We start from the raw sequence: 15,542 nt of genomic DNA on the forward strand, positions 1-15,542 counted from the left end.
AATATTTACATTTATATTTTACATTTAGCCTAGATATATAATTAAATATTTCTGTGTAAAACGAGCTAAATGTTAAGAATATTAACTAAATATTGAAAATATATATAACAACGTTTTTACAATCGCCCCCCCCCCCCCCCCCCCCCCCATATATTGTAGGCTAAACTAAGTGGTGCAGCAAACACACAAAACGGAGATGTGTCATATATTCTACACAGTAGGCTTATGTAGTACATGTATACAGTATGAAGTGCATGTCTGACATAAATAAAAGCATTTCGTGTTAAATGTGTTGATAACTTGATAACCTGGGTGTGGCGCCCTCTTCCGATGAAGTCACTCTCCTCCTCATTTGTTTTCCGTTCTAAACCCGTTGCCATGCACGCAGCAGTGGTTGCTAGGCTAAGGACCCCTGCTTAGGTGCTGTCCAAGCAAGAGCCAGTTTGAACGTTTGTATTTAAAAAAAATGAAAATAAACGAAAACAACAATTTCTTATTTAAGTGCAGCATTAAACATCCCCGCATACTAATACGAAATTAATACTTCTGTCTAATATAAGCTATCTTTGTCTTGTGTAACTTTTGTGAAACGGCAGCTAGACTTGCTCTCTAAGCTTGTATCGTTTACCAAAAAAAGTTGTGGACAAGAAAAGTAAATTGTGCAGCTCCACCGGTTAAGATAACACGACCCTACCGGCGACATGAACTCGTATCACGTCCTGGAGCTGGCTGGTGAGGGCTCCTTCGGCCGAGTGTACAAGGGAAGGAAACGATTTACTGGCCAAGTAAGTTTCTAACACGGGATTTGTTAGTTCAGGTATCCAACAGTGTTTTTTTAAAAACCGTCTGTGTCCGTCAGGTGGTGGCTCTGAAATTCATGCATAAAGTGGGTCGTTCAGAAAAGGAGCTGCGGAGTCTGAAGAGGGAGATCGAGATCATGAGAGACCTTCAACATCCAAATATTGTCCAACTCTACGACAGCTTTGAAACGGAAACTGCGGTTTGTATACTAAATCCTTAAATTACAAACACAAAGAAAACATCTTAGAACCCAAAACAGAAATGTTATCTTTTCAGATTCTTTGATAAAGTCATTATTTTGGAATAGAATAGATCAGGGGTTCCCAAACTTTTCAGGTCGTGACCCGCAAAATAAGGGTGACAGAAACTGGGGACCCCCCCCCCCACTGTTCTTTAAGGTGGTTAGTTAGGTATATAACGTAGCGACAGCCACACACACACTAATAAACCTATCCAAAAACTAATAACACAAAATAACACAACAGCCTAAAAGAATTAAAAATTTAATTTCACTTAATGATACTGTCTTATATGACATTGGACTACTTTTTGTATATTTACAAAAATGGTAAAAAAATATATATATTTATGCACTTTTAAATTATTTTTAATTTTTTTATGGAAGGCATCTCGCGACCCCCCTCTTGGTGGCTGGCGACCCACCTTGGGGTCCCGACCCCCACTTTGGGAACCACTGTCTTAGAACCCAAAACAGAAATGTTATCTTTTCAGATTCTTTGATAAAGTCATTATTTTGGAATAGAATAGAATAGATGTTTATTGCCATTTGCTTTTCCGTTTCTCCCTGAGTCAGCTTCTACAAAAAAAAAATATATATACATAAAAAAGAAAAGCATTATAAGAAAAAAAGAGTAGAAAAGTACAAAAAAAGTAAAAGTAAAAATAAATAAGTTGTAGTGATTTAAAATAAACTGTACAGAAGCTATACACTGTATTAAAGCAAATATATAATACAAAGGGGAACACTGTACAATGAAATGAAAATATAAATATGTTTTCTTGTCTCTAACTTTCTACATCTCTTATTGCACACATATTTTTCACATTATATAATTGCACTGTTTTTTGTTTTTAAGGTTAATATTGCACACTTGTATTGCACTGTGAGGTGGTCAACTGTCCAGTTAGTCTGTGAGGTGTGGGGGTGAGGTACTTCCTTCCCATCTTAATGTCCTGTGCTACAAGTCTCACGGCAGCAGGGGAAACGCTGTTGTGGTGTAGCGGGCCTTGTGGGTGGAGATGCTCTCTGGCCTGTGATGTCGCAGGTTATAGCCGACTTCTTCCACCTGAACAGAGCTTGAGCTGGGTGCTGTTTTTAACATTTTAGTTTATAATCCCCTGACCAGTACTGCTGTATATGTTTTTTTTAACAGGTTGTGGTTGTAACTGAGTATGCAGAAGGACAGTTATTTCAGATTCTTGAGGATGATGGGCAATTACCAGAAAGCCAGGTATTTATTTTCAGTGCACAGAAATATCACATGCACATATGTAGTCATTGCATGTTTTATCATCAACATTTGCTTTTTTGTTCATTCTTCCAAGGTGCGTGAGATTGCCTGCCAGCTGGTCTCAGCTCTGTATTATTTACACTCCCATCGCATTCTTCATCGAGACATGAAACCGCAGAACATACTCCTGGGGAAAAGTGGGGTGGTGAAACTGTGTGACTTTGGGTAAGTATATGGTCATTACGCTTGCACTGTATCAATAATTTCCAGTAATAACAATATGCACTCAAACTGTCTGAAGGTTTGCGCGAGCCATGAGTGTCTCCACCTTGGTGCTGACTTCTATAAAGGGAACACCTCTGTACATGTCCCCCGAGCTGGTGGAGGAGAAGCCATATGACCACACTGCTGATCTCTGGTCGCTGGGCTGCATCCTGTATGAGCTCCACACGGGGGCGCCTCCGTTCTACACTAACTCCATCTTCCAGCTGGTACAGCTTATAGTGAGGGACCCCGTCAAATGGCCAGAGAGTATGAGCCCCACCTGCACGGTACTCTTTAACCACTGTCTAGTCATCCATGGGTCTAAATCAGCAATTTAAGGATGGGATTTCAAACAAGGCCAGATGATAAAAAATAGTGACATTTTAAGCCTGATGTGTTAATCTGATTTTTCCATTGCAGAGTTTCTTGAAAGGATTGTTGACCAAAGACCCTCAGAAGCGTTTGTCATGGCCAGACCTCCTGCACCATCCATTTGTAGCTGATGGTGTTTCAGGTGATGCATAAAACCTTTGATTACATTTGGAAGTTTTTTAAATAAACCAGATGCTGCTATGTTACCTGAGATTATTTAGATGTCTAATTTTCACTGTGTTATCCCTGTATCGATGTGTTGGCACAGTGCTGTCAGACCCGACTGTTTTCAGCCCTCTGACGGTCACACCCAGCCCAGACATGCTGGCGCTAAAACTTCAGCAAGTTGCAGAAAAGACGGTACCCAATTTTGGAGAAAAGATGTTGTTGCGAAAGGTCCGGGAGCAGATGGAATATTGTATTAAAGGCCAGGAAGCAGGCAGTGACGCTGCAAAAGTGAGTCACAAATGTATGTTTTATTACTTAAATAAGTCACATTGAAATCTTAGAGAACATCTAAGTCTCTCTGTGTGCAATTACAGAGAAAGAATGATGGAGTGGAAACTGAAAGGGACAACTCTGCAATGGCAGCAGCATCCCCAAGAACTAAACCCTCCACCACTGATATCACTATTGCCCCAAGTCCCGTTTTAAAGACACCCCACAATCAAAGTCTAAACCCGAAGAATCAAGCCAGCATGAGATCAAAACCCAGGTATTTGTGGAGGTTCATAATAAACCAACATTACCACTCAAACAGGATGAGCTGTTTTTTATTGTTATGGGCTTTTTCCCCTGTGCAGGGGTCAGATCAGCATGGACTACGAGCAGGAGTTCCCATCTGTAGAAGTCGGGCCACGGCGGGTACTGAGATGCAGTGAGGTTAGTCATACAACAACGCACAGGCAACTCACAATGGCTTTTCAGAACTTCTGTGAGAAGTAGTCAGTCGCTTTGCAGATTTGTCCTGTATATGTTAAGGAACTGCTTTGTAACCAAATAACTCATCCAGCTTTCATTTAAAGGCGCACTCACACTAGGCCCAGTTTCCCCGTACCGTGCTGAAGCACAATTGTCGATTTATGCAAGGCAGGGATCGTTGATACATCGCATACACATTGCATTCCCGTGCTTGTGATTTTGCATGAGCCACTGGTACTGTGCTGAAGCCCTCCTCTTCCAACCATGCCACGGCCAAGGAAGTGCACCGTGCTCTAGCACTGTATGGAGCACTCACGCTAGTCAAACGCACTGTAGGGATTGTCTAGTGTGAGTGCACCCTAACAGTCAAATGTTCAGCTGAACAGCTTTTTTCTGTGTAACCTCCCCCCCCAGCTAAAAACTCCCCATGGGAACTTTGAATGTCAATTTAAAACGTCTTTTTCATTATCATAGGATATTTATTATTTTCTAGCAATAACATTTTTAATAATAAAATTGTGTTTGTTGCATTAAAAGTAATTGTATTATTAATTTCCTTTCCTTCCAGGATGTTGACAGTGAGGACTACTGGAAGAAACTGACTGAAGAGTCAGATCCAAACAGCCGGCAGCATCATTTATTAAACTCCAGTGACATTGTACCTCAACTGAAATCCAAGTTATTGGCTTTTAAAGCTCAGGTATCTATCCAACGTTTTAAAGAGGGCATAAAGTTGATTTAACCTCTCGCCAATTTCACATTCAGTCTTCTTTTCACAAAGTTATCAGGTGGCGTTGTTAAAGAGCACATTCACCAACCGCTGACGGTCTTACGTAACCTGATTTTGGCCTCTGACCCCGAGAAGTCGCACCACGTCTGCTGTGAACTCGGACTGCCTCACGTCCTCTTTGACCTGATCCGTGACGCAGTAGAAAACGCAAATTTCAACAAGGTTATTGCTCAGACACAGAGCCATTTTTCAATTTGTTATCATTCCTGCAGCATTGTTGCAGACTTTTTGAACTTTCTTTCTCCCCGCTCAGCGACCGTGTAGTGTACCTGCACTCGGAGAAATGATTGCTGTGCTCGTGGTGTACTGGGAGAAGCACTGTGACTGGTTGGAGGCAGAGCATAGGTGTGATTTATTTCCCTTTTTCCTTTTATTTCTTCACTGCAACACATTTTGTTTACAGTTAGTATTTAACGTACGCTGCAGTTATTTAACAATTACATTTCATCGTCTGTTCTCTTACGGTAGACTTGAAGAGTTCACCAAGCCCTTCATCACAATCCTCACTCAACAAAACCTGAATGGTTTGGAAGTAAGCTCCCTTTGATGTTACTTCATATACAGTATACAGTGATTTTGGTTTAAAAGTTACCTTGTCAGTTGTGTAACTCCGATGTGATCGGATGTCTTATGTGATCTCTCCTTTAGCCTCTGGCTGCCTCCGTTTTGTCTCTTTTCATTCAACATGATGTGGATGTCCATGTCGATATGAACAATCTCACGCCCTTGCTGGAAAACCTGCTTCTGAACTCGTGTGAGGTACTGAATCTCTGAGAGAAGTTATAAAAAAACATGACAAGATTTATAAAGTTATTCTTGCAAAGTGATCCTCATTGACTCCTTTGACTTGACAGCCCTCCATTCCTCTTCCCTCTGGCTGGGGACTGAGTGATGGCCTCCTGTCTTTACTACTGCACACACTTACTGAGGTCAGAAATGACACAAATGTGTTAAACAGTTTGGATATTTGTCTCTGTTTTTGTATTATTTATTTATGTTTTGCCTCCCCTCCCCACCTCCTTTTAACAGCATGGACACATCCCTGGATCCTCAGATTTAGATCAAGTACTCTTTCTGGATCTGTGGAAGAGAATTGGTACTTCTTTAACAGGGTCAACGCCGGACACAGACTTTTGTTCAGCACATGGTAAATACACAGAATGTATTCAGTTTAACACAATGTATTCAGAGAACGATAATGTTATTCTCACACTGTTTTTCTTTTTGATTTTAGGGCTGTATTTCTTTCTCTCTGTGGCCCTCTACGTCTTCACCAAAGATCCCCTCTCATGCGTTCCTCTGTTTTCTGACTGCCAATCAAAATGTGTTTACACTCTCGGCCAGCTGCTGGGCACTAACTGGTTGGTGTTCGGATTTCCTGATGTTAACGTATCAACGTTTTACTTGCACTAGCACAGCCGCTAAGCCTGGAGCTAACAATGGCATATTTTATACCCTACAGTCCTCATTTGTTTGCTAGAGGCAGTCCCGGGAGACGTGAGGAGGATCTGAGTCACGACAGCCTGTCTGTCTTGAGCTGCCACTTGTTGTGTTTTCCATTCGCCCTGGACCTGCCTCCGCACACCATGTCCACCCTCATCCAGCTGTACGACAGTTGTGGTATCGTTGTAAGCCTCCTGCAGGTCAGGGTCTTTACTTGCTCCAATAGAGACCTTACTGATAGACATAATTCTCTGATGCAACACAGGATAACTCTTGCAACAGGCTCTCATCAGGCACACACACCGCTGTACATCTTAATGTCTCCTATGAGAGCGTTGTGTTGTTTGTTGACAGCTGTTTGATCTGTGACAGGCTGTCTGGATGATTTTGTTTTTCCGTGCTTTGACAGGTAATCCAAACTCTTCCCGCTCCGCTGTTAGAGCTGCCTCTCTCCCTGCTGAGCCGTTTGCTCCTGTGTGACCCCGAGTGCTCTGTCTCCCGCCTCGAAAAAAATGCCTTTGGTTTTTTTGTGTCACCCCGAAAAACTGCGACCAAAAGTCAGGCTCCGCTTACCAGAACTGCGAGCTCTCTGCTCGCCGACCTGCTGCAGGAGGAAGAGCTGTGGGGAGCTGCGGCGGAGCTCCTGAACCTGTTGTCCCAAGTGGCCCGTTGTTCACCTCCGCCTTCCCTCTTCCAGCTTCACCTGGAGGCCTCGGCGCTGCACGGGGCGCTGGCTCACTCTTTTGACCAAATCAGGGCTGCAACATGCAGACTTTTAGGACATTTGGATCCATTCAGGTCCAGCACACTGCACACTCTGACTCCTGACGTGTTTGGAAGCATGATAGATTTTCTTGGTGATTCCTGCGTGCCTGTTCGGCGGGCGGCCTGCAGGGCGGTCGGAAATTGGTTGGGACACATTGCAGCAGGGGCAGGGTTTAAAGTGGGGGACACAGCAGGGTGGGTTAAAGAGGAGGGACGAAATAAACCCACATGTACACGCTCAAAGGCTACAGGAGATTTGACCACCATAGAAGAAGAGGGATTGAACAAGGAGGAGGTGAGCAGATGGACAGAGGAAGCCAGGAGGACAGCGGCCATCTTGGCCTCTCTGATCACTGACCCTGACGCCCTCATACGTCGTCACTGCTGTAACGCCCTGGGGAACCTGGGGAATGTCGAAGGTGCTGGAGGTCTGTTGTTGGATGAGGACGTTGCCAACTTGCTCCTGAAGGTTGCATGCACCGATTCCCACAAGGCAGTGAGGCAAGCTGCCATAGCAACCCTGCAAATGTACAGCCAGCAAGACGCAATACGTCAGGTGATTAAAGAACAGGAGGGCAGATTTTGACACTATGAGTCTTGTTTCTGTAGTCTGTGTGTTTACCAGTCATGTGAGCTGTGAATGCTTTAAGATTTAAGTAAAACACAATACACCTGTTTGTCACACACCTGTGCACAGGCTGGCACTATCACCACAAAAAAAAGGATGGTTTCAAGTGACTTTCTTTTGCCTCTATTGCAGGTCCTGATGTCTCTGCATGCAGGTGATAAACTTCTTGAGGCTTCACAACATGCACCTCCACACTGTGACTATCAGCAGCTCATTGCACAGCTGTGAGAGAGTCCTGGTCACTGTGAGTGAGAGCCGATTGTGATGTCACCTGGATATAATTGTTCTCTTTTAACTACTTCCTCCTTGTAGACACTGTGTTAGAGAATTAAAGAGAGTAAACATTTTCAGTGTGTAAAATGATTTTTGAAGGTGTGTTATTCACATAAAGGAAACAGGTGAAAATTAAGATATAATGCATCAAAATGCGGCAAAAAGACTTCTTTCTTTCTTTCTTTTTGTCTTCATATACATATATTTGATGTCACCAAATGTCGTAAATAGGTGTTTGAAACAGTTGTTCTTTAATAGTGATCAGTTTATTCTATAACTGTAACCAAGAAATAAAAATAGGACGGTTGATTTAGTTTTAATTTTAGAAGCAATTCTTTTAGTTGGTCTTTTTCTCCTCAGTGCCAATCACGAAGCCGCTATGAGAGCAAGACACGAATCACATTTTGTATCAGAAAGTAGTGCTTCAATCATGGCAGCGGAGGTGACACTTTGTGCTGTGGCGAAGTTATTTTTTTTAATGTTGAACAAATCTTCCTGATGATCTCGGAGGTTGTGCGGATTGTGAAGACATTTAAGGTAAAGTTGTAATTTTGGTCTACATGAACACAATTGACTTGATTTCGGCCTTTTCACCTGACGGATCACTACGACGGAGTTTTTAGAGACGGCGTTTGTCTCTCGGATGTTTTTTAAATGTCATGAATGAAGTTTAAAATTACTCCCGAGTGACGTAAAATCAATATGACGGGCTGAATAATGATTCTGATTTTATATTTTCACCTATCATAGCCTAATTGTGTTATAGGCTGCACCGGCGGAGGAATCCGATTGAATTTATGGCAGCGTCCTCAAGGCCGTAAAGTTTCTTCACTAGGTCAAAAAAAAGAAAAAAAGATTTAGTAATATTAACGGGTTAAAAACACAATTACAGCTCACACATTAATCGTTTTTGGTAAATTCCTCCAAACTTGCTGAAAAACGTCAGAAAGAAAACACAACGGACTGAGTTACGACTCTTTATTTTTAATGTGGAAAAAAGAAGTTGCAGTCACACAGAGGAAATGTGCATTTTTCGGTTAAATGAAAATAAAATTACACAGCGTTAATTATGTGCTTTCAATTCACATTTTTGGTTTTTCACAATCGCAGCTGATAGTACACCGCAGAGGGCTCAAACAATGTGACATGATTTTGTTTTCTTCAAACTGAACAGACATAATAAATATCAGTTAGTCAACGCTTTTATCCAAGATTGTCTTAAAATAAATATGCATAGAAATAAATCTACCCTCAGTATAGGCATGTGGAACAGTACATGTGGTTGTTTGCTTGGCAAAAAAAAACTAAAATCAATTGGAAAATAATTCTGACATTATCATTTTACACTAAAGCTAACACTGCAAAAGCCTTCACAAATAATCTAATGAGATTTTTTTAGGTAAATTCCTACAAAGAAAAGGCGAACACACTCCACTCCCTGAACATACAAAAGTTGTTACAAATTAGTGCAGATCAGCCAGAGGCCTAGAAAACTTATTGCTTTAACAAGCAGTTTAGATAAAGAGTCCCCGACTTGTTCTGAAATCCTACATTTTCTATTCCAAGAGAGTGAGAAAAACATGCAGAGGGAGCGTGCTAAATCTCCACTATAGTTACAATGTTTGTACAGAAGAAAACGTGTTTTTTACATCAGGGAAACCCACAGCAGGGTAATCAAATGAAGAACAGAACTCTGTAGTGTCCTGCCATGAATCCTCAGCTGAGATGTGTAGCACTGAAGGACAAACTGCATATCCTGAGCTGCAAAGTAGATTTTATAATTTGCTGTATGAATTAAATAAACAAATTGCCACAAAAAAAAAAGCACCAGTGTCCACCTTCAAAAAAGTGCAAGTAATAAATTTGTTCTCTTTGAGTCAGAGAATATTACATTTTATAAATATTTTCAATCACTGCCGGGCCAACACAGGTGAGTAATGAAAATATTTGGGAATATAAAACTAATGCAGACAGAGTACTGTCTACCAAAGGTAAAGGTAAATGATTGAACTTGTGGAAAAAAAGAAAGAAAATAAAAGTAAAACATGAGCTACGTGCTTTTGTCCTGAAGTTTGTATCGTCAATGTTAAAACAATGACACGCTACACTTTGCTCCTCTGTATTTCAGAGGCTATTTCTAAGATTTTAATTGTCTTTACTTTTACTAAAATTTAAATAATTTGAAATTTGCTATTTCAATGGTTTGGTATTTTTATGCAAAATATTTGGTTTGAAAATGTAATTTAAGAAGAAGTGATGCTGTTTAACATGATAACAGCAACAACAAACCAGGCTTAAGCTTTTGAACAGGATGATACAATGTTGTAAATACAATTTAAAAAATAAAAAATAAAAAACTTCTATTGCTGACATCAATTCCAATGTAAGGCTATTAAAACATTAAAACGGTGTTATAAATAACATTACTTCATAAGAAATAACCCTATCTAAATCAGTAGATTCACGCAGTGCGAGTTGTATTGAAAATGATTGTCATTTAAAACATTGCAATGCCACAATGCAGGCTCAAGTGATTAGAGTTGCGGAAGCAATGGAAGCATTGGATAAGAGTGTTGATTTAAAATGTAAAAATAATTCACATTAGTCAAGCATGCATTTATCCAACCTGTCGTGAAATTATAAAAAAAATTCAACATTCTATTTTGGACAATCATAAAGACACAAACGTTTTCCCTGTTCGCCTGCTGTTCATGTACTTGCAGGAGTTTGGTGTTAAGCTGATGAGTCCTGCTTTAGCCTTTGACTGCGGGCCTTGTAAACTTCAATCAGCAGGTCTTTGACATATTGGATTTCACGTTCTACGGACTCTGCCTTGTCCCGGAGCTCCCGGTTCCTCCCTTCAAGGCAGTGCAACTGTTCCTCCAACGTATCAAGCTCCGCCCTTTTTCGCTGGCGATACCTGCATAAAGGAAAAAAGTGATATAATGCCGATTTCACATTTCAAAAACCTCAGAAAGTACATTTCATAAAGCAGAAATTAAGATTCGTACCTGTGAGCAGCAGTTTTGTTCTGATCTCTCTTCTTCTGTTTGCGCTCGCCGCCTTCAGCTGGCACCATGTCCACTTCGTATTTCACAGCACAGTGGTCTTCTTTCAGCCTGCATGCCTGTCTGTGCCCTAACGTCTCCAGGTTCAGACTCTCCCTCGCCATTAAAAGACACTCTGGACCCTGATCCTCCAGGAAGTTACAGTGCAAATCATGCTGTGCTGCTACCTGCAGACTCTCTGACTTCACCTGCTCGTTGATGGTGCCTAAGAAGCTGTGATAGGCCTCAGACTGTGGTGCTCCTGGAATAAAACAACCTTCACCGCTCTCTGATTTCCAAGAAACACTAGCTTTTGTCACCTCCACGCTAGCTTTGATACTATTCAGCACCTCGTTGTTAGCAGTGCCTCCGCTGACCTCCCTCATGCTGTACATCAGCAGATCCTCTTTCTTATGTTGGACATCAAGTGATCCACCAAAGCCAAAACCACCACCGACAACCTTTGCACCACCTATGACATCTTGACTGAAACAGCAGTTTTTGTCTTCTTTTGGTAGAACGGCACATCGCCTGACCTCGACTGCACTACCCAGACAGTAGCTCTTCCCTACCAGCTGCTCGTCCTCTACACAGCCGTAGCTACCTGTAAGGGTCACCGCTGAGTTACCTGAGTTAATTCCTTTGGAACTCAACAAACTGTTATCGTAGCTTTCACTGAACCTCACACCGTCAGAAACTCGTTTCCTACCACACCCACTGGGGCGACTGCAGCTGTACGGGGCGTGTCGTGGAATTTTGGATCGCCCAATGGACCCGCCACAGATGCTCAGCAGGTCCAGTTCCCCGGTTGCCAGGGTAACAAGGAGTGGGCTGGATTCCGATTGGCTGGATGATGAGTATGATGCGTATGGCAGCTGAGTGAACGGCTGAGGACCCGTCGGCAGTGGACCCCTGTCGCATTTTCCCAACCTCGGCGCTTTCTCCGGCAGTGGTTCAGACAGGAAGTAGTCCTCCAGTTGGGCGAGTTCCTCTTGCAGCAGAGAGGTCATGACCTCCAAGTCAGAGGGCACCTGGATATCATTGTGAAGGGGTGAAGGGGGAAGGGAGGCATTGGTGGAGGAGGGAGGGGAAGGAGGGTTTGGGAGGTACGAGGAGAAATCCACTTCTTCCGTCATCCAGTCAGTGAGACCATCACCTATGAAGGAGAGAAAATAAATGCAAGTGTTACGAATTGTTTGAATTGAAAGTATTACAGCTAAACAAAAAACGTTCATGCAACGTGGGAAAATATACCAGTCATCAAACATAAACAGCTACCTCACTACTTAATCCGATCAACAACAGTAAATGCAAATTCAGATTTTTTTAAAATACAGTTGTAGCATATCGATATATCAGACGTAGCTAGTTTATTACTTACTGTTCAGGAAGGACGAATGTACTGCAGTGCCGAGCCCACCTGAAATGGGGAAAAATATAAAAAAGCGTGCTCGCTGCAACTCACCAATTAAGTGCTGACTCTCCTCTGACACCTCCCCCCTGCACCCCTGTGATTGGCTGTGGTTAGCCTGTGGGTGAGAGAGAGCGAGGGGGTCTGCCGGGCAGACACGAAGACTCTTCCAAACAGGAGCTGATGTTGCCATCATTTTGTCTGCTGAGGCTTTGATTCAGTCCGAGTCCGAGCATGTGATGAGCGCAAGTGGGATATGACAGATGGGCCACAGAGAGCGGGGCAGGGTGAGCATAATGAAACCTGGAGGGGGAAAACACAAAACAGGGATCAGAGATGTGCGGCAGAGACAATAAAAGTTGACTGATGGTATCATGAATATCACTCATGCCGCCTTGAGCAAGCATGTCAACATGACTCAAGCTGTTGATGGAGGAGCAACAACGGACAAAACCACACACCTGCAGACAATGTTGGAAACGTGTTTTTTTTCAGTTATATTATTATTACTAACTGACTTATTAATTAATTATATAAATGTGCACCACTAATGTTACTAATTCTGATAACAAATACACTGAAAAATCAAAACAAACAGCACTCTGTTATATAAAAGTTAGAGCTGGCTGTGTCCTTTGGGTTTTGACCTGCCTCAATGCAAAAAAAAAAAAAAAAACACGTGGGACCCAGTGACGCTGTCGAGGGCCAAACTGTTGTCAAGAATCACCAGAGTTACACCTGAGTGAGTCTCTCTGATCATCAAACTGGATTAATGCAGATCAGCTGCTCCTCACATCATGTTCTTTGACAATTATTCACCTCTGCTTAATCACTTCATCTTTAAACATTTAGGTCACAATTATGTGGAATTAAACAACAACAAATAAAAGTGGCAAATGCACCTCGATCTATAGAATATATTCAACTACCATACCCAACAATGTACAATTATCTATTGTTAACTCGTCCACACAACACTGATACAACCACAATCCTGGAGGGAGGTTTTTCAAAATTGCAAGAAAAGTTGGTAAAATATTCTACATTAAAATTAAATAAATACAAGGAAACCAGCCAAACAAAGGACCCCTCGCAGCTGTTACCTCTGACAGTCCAATACAACAGTCTGATACCTGCACCACTACAAAAACAAACTTGGCACAGTAGTAAACAGAGTCTGACTTACTCCATTATTGCAGAGAAATATGTTGAGCTCTTGGAGGTGCGTTGCTAAAGCAAAGCACGACTTCTTTCCGGGTCCAAAATACTTAACGAGTTCAAAGAGCCATGTTTTAGCTCTGAATGTCCGGTGCAGCACAAACAAGGACGAGTTGTTGCTTTGTTGTGGACGACCTGTAAACTGAGGAGCAGCTTAATTGTGAGAAAGCATCAGTTCATTCACACCTAGCAACCGACTGCGTCATCAGGACGACCGCGCTGCTCAGCGTAGATCCCTCCGCCCCCTCCCTCCGCCTGCAACCGAAGGACATCCCTAAAACCCACTGCTCCGCTTAGTAAACTATTATTAGTTCCTCCCTTGGTGCTTTTTTTCAAAGTAATGTTACTTAAAGGTAATGTAAAAGGTGAAAGAAAATACACAACGTGAAATTATTATCATTCAATATAGGCTATTGAACAATTATAATTTAATAAAATTATGTGCACAGAATCTAACTTTTCATGGAAAACGTGCGGAGGGTTGCAATTTAGCCGACCATTGAATATTAATTAAACTGGAAAAAGTCAGACACGGTTTCAATGACTCTATGGGGCTGGAAAATTTCGAGCACGTAATGTAGTACCTCAGTTTTACTGGTAAAAGTTGTTGCTTTCATAGTTTTCTGTAGTGTGTTGTTGCCAAATAGGGGCCTATGTAGCCTATCTTTAATTTATTTAAGGACGTACATCGCCCCTTTAATTGTCTGAATACATCATCATAACCAGCTGATAACTCGTATTTGCCTGGACATGACTTTTAAACACACACCAATACACTTTCAAAGCTGTACTACTACTACTACTACTACGTGGCTTTGTATTGTTTTGGAGAGGGACTATTTGATTCACAGCGCACTTTGTTTTTCTGTAGCACTCTGTTGCATCTCCGTTGCATCAGTACTCCGCGCTCAGAGCGATTGGCTGTTCGTGCTTCAACTGCCCTGTTCTCATTGGTTGGAAGCGGCTACATGTGAATTTCGATTGGTCGGTGGTAGGCAAGGCACCGCGTCACTGTGTTGTTGTCTTTTTTTTTTTTTTTTCCTGCAGTGCAGACTGAGCACATGTGTGAGGTAAACAAACCGGGCGTGGATATCCGTGCTGCAGTTTTTAGCAGAGTTTTTTTTTTTTTTTTGTCACTGAGAGCATTCATGTATTATCGAAAAAGAACATCTTGTGGCAATCAAGTCCGTGGAGAGAAGTTATTAATTATACAGTTAAACAAACTGTGTGCGACTGAATCCCAGTATTTACCAGACAGTCTGGTAATAACTTCAGTCAGCCGCAGTGGGAATCTGTGTTGACATCAAATTGATGCTATGCAGTCATCATATTGTTTAATTCCAAGTCATGATTACATATATTTAAAGTATATATAGGCTATTACTTTTCAACTTGTTTGATTATGAGCACATTTTTTTGTCTCTTTCCTTCTTTCTTAATATCAATTATAAAAACAACACAAATCAAAAAGTAGAAAACAATGTGTGTATCAATGTCGGTAAAGCACTGTTTGATGAAATGGCAGATAAATTATTCTCCCGTTTGTTGAATATTTTATTTTAATATAGGCTACTTTTAGAAACCTTTAATCATGGCTAATTTAGTGAGACACAGATGCCACAATCAAATTAATGAACTGTTAATAACTGTCAGAATCAATTAGGGGATGAATAAATGTATGTTTTTATCTCCCCTTCAGCAAATCCTGACACTCAGAATGTGCTGTTCTCCTGTTGCTATAGTAATAGCGGACACTGCCCCCTATTTTAGACTTGTTTTCGGGTTGCTGTTGCCATGGGATTTGCATCTCTCGCTCGCTCTCCTTGACTCTCTCGCTCTCTCTCTCTCTCTCTTCATACCTGCTGTGTTCCTTCCACCTCACCTCTGTTTGCACACCCCTCCTTCCCCAAACAGTTCCCCCATCTCATTTGCTGAGTTGCTTCTCTGTGACATTATAAATGTTGCCAAAACCAATTGGCTTATTTCCAGTTCTGCTGAATTTGCATATTGACGGGGACACCGGTGTGTAGCCTGTGATAGATTTGTCCACAGAACAGCATGTCCTTATATCGAATAAGAGTCCAAACATGCAACCAGAATTGATTACACCTGATCTCATTCTCTAGGATGGCTAGAG

General features: G+C 41.8%; 2 protein-coding genes across 2 annotated transcripts; one reads left to right on the forward strand and one right to left on the reverse strand.

Moving 5' to 3' along the window:
• Positions 1-630: 630 nt before the first annotated feature.
• stk36 (serine/threonine kinase 36 (fused homolog, Drosophila)) lies at positions 631-7,802 on the forward strand. Its single transcript, XM_061056536.1, has 20 exons — positions 631-785; positions 860-1,000; positions 2,196-2,273; positions 2,368-2,498; positions 2,575-2,824; positions 2,958-3,051; positions 3,178-3,365; positions 3,452-3,624; positions 3,713-3,791; positions 4,399-4,530; positions 4,612-4,782; positions 4,874-4,965; positions 5,089-5,152; positions 5,269-5,379; positions 5,475-5,549; positions 5,650-5,767; positions 5,855-5,981; positions 6,083-6,263; positions 6,473-7,384; positions 7,589-7,802. Exons 1-20 carry the CDS (start codon positions 702-704, stop codon positions 7,682-7,684), a joined length of 3,297 nt encoding a protein of 1,098 aa, XP_060912519.1. The 5' UTR covers positions 631-701; the 3' UTR covers positions 7,685-7,802.
• Positions 7,803-8,692: 890 nt separating this feature from the next.
• atf5a (activating transcription factor 5a) lies at positions 8,693-13,609 on the reverse strand. Its single transcript, XM_061056538.1, has 4 exons — positions 13,374-13,609; positions 12,242-12,490; positions 10,741-11,932; positions 8,693-10,649 (listed from the first exon to the last, which is right to left on the reverse strand). Exons 2-4 carry the CDS (start codon positions 12,381-12,383, stop codon positions 10,463-10,465), a joined length of 1,521 nt encoding a protein of 506 aa, XP_060912521.1. The 5' UTR covers positions 12,384-12,490; positions 13,374-13,609; the 3' UTR covers positions 8,693-10,462.
• Positions 13,610-15,542: the final 1,933 nt, after the last annotated feature.

The sequence above is a fragment of the Labrus mixtus genome, chromosome 14 (assembly GCF_963584025.1).
Source record: "Labrus mixtus chromosome 14, fLabMix1.1, whole genome shotgun sequence".
NCBI classification, from domain to species: Eukaryota; Metazoa; Chordata; class Actinopteri; order Labriformes; family Labridae; genus Labrus; species Labrus mixtus.

Bases quoted from the DNA above. Each gene is read 5' to 3' on its own strand.
- stk36 (XM_061056536.1), top strand. From the start codon at position 702: ATGAACTCGTATCACGTCCTGGAGCTGGCTGGTGAGGGCTCCTTCGGC. The intron at 1,001-2,195 runs GTTTGTATACTA...TTTTTTTAACAG, and splicing joins GCTTTGAAACGGAAACTGCG to GTTGTGGTTGTAACTGAGTA. The intron at 5,768-5,854 runs GTAAATACACAG...TTTTGATTTTAG, and splicing joins AGACTTTTGTTCAGCACATG to GGCTGTATTTCTTTCTCTCT.
- atf5a (XM_061056538.1), bottom strand. From the start codon at position 12,383: ATGATGGCAACATCAGCTCCTGTTTGGAAGAGTCTTCGTGTCTGCCCG. The intron at 11,933-12,241 runs GTGAGTTGCAGC...TCTCCTTCATAG, and splicing joins GGAGAGTCAGCACTTAATTG to GTGATGGTCTCACTGACTGG. The intron at 10,650-10,740 runs GTACGAATCTTA...TCCTTTATGCAG, and splicing joins AACAAAACTGCTGCTCACAG to GTATCGCCAGCGAAAAAGGG.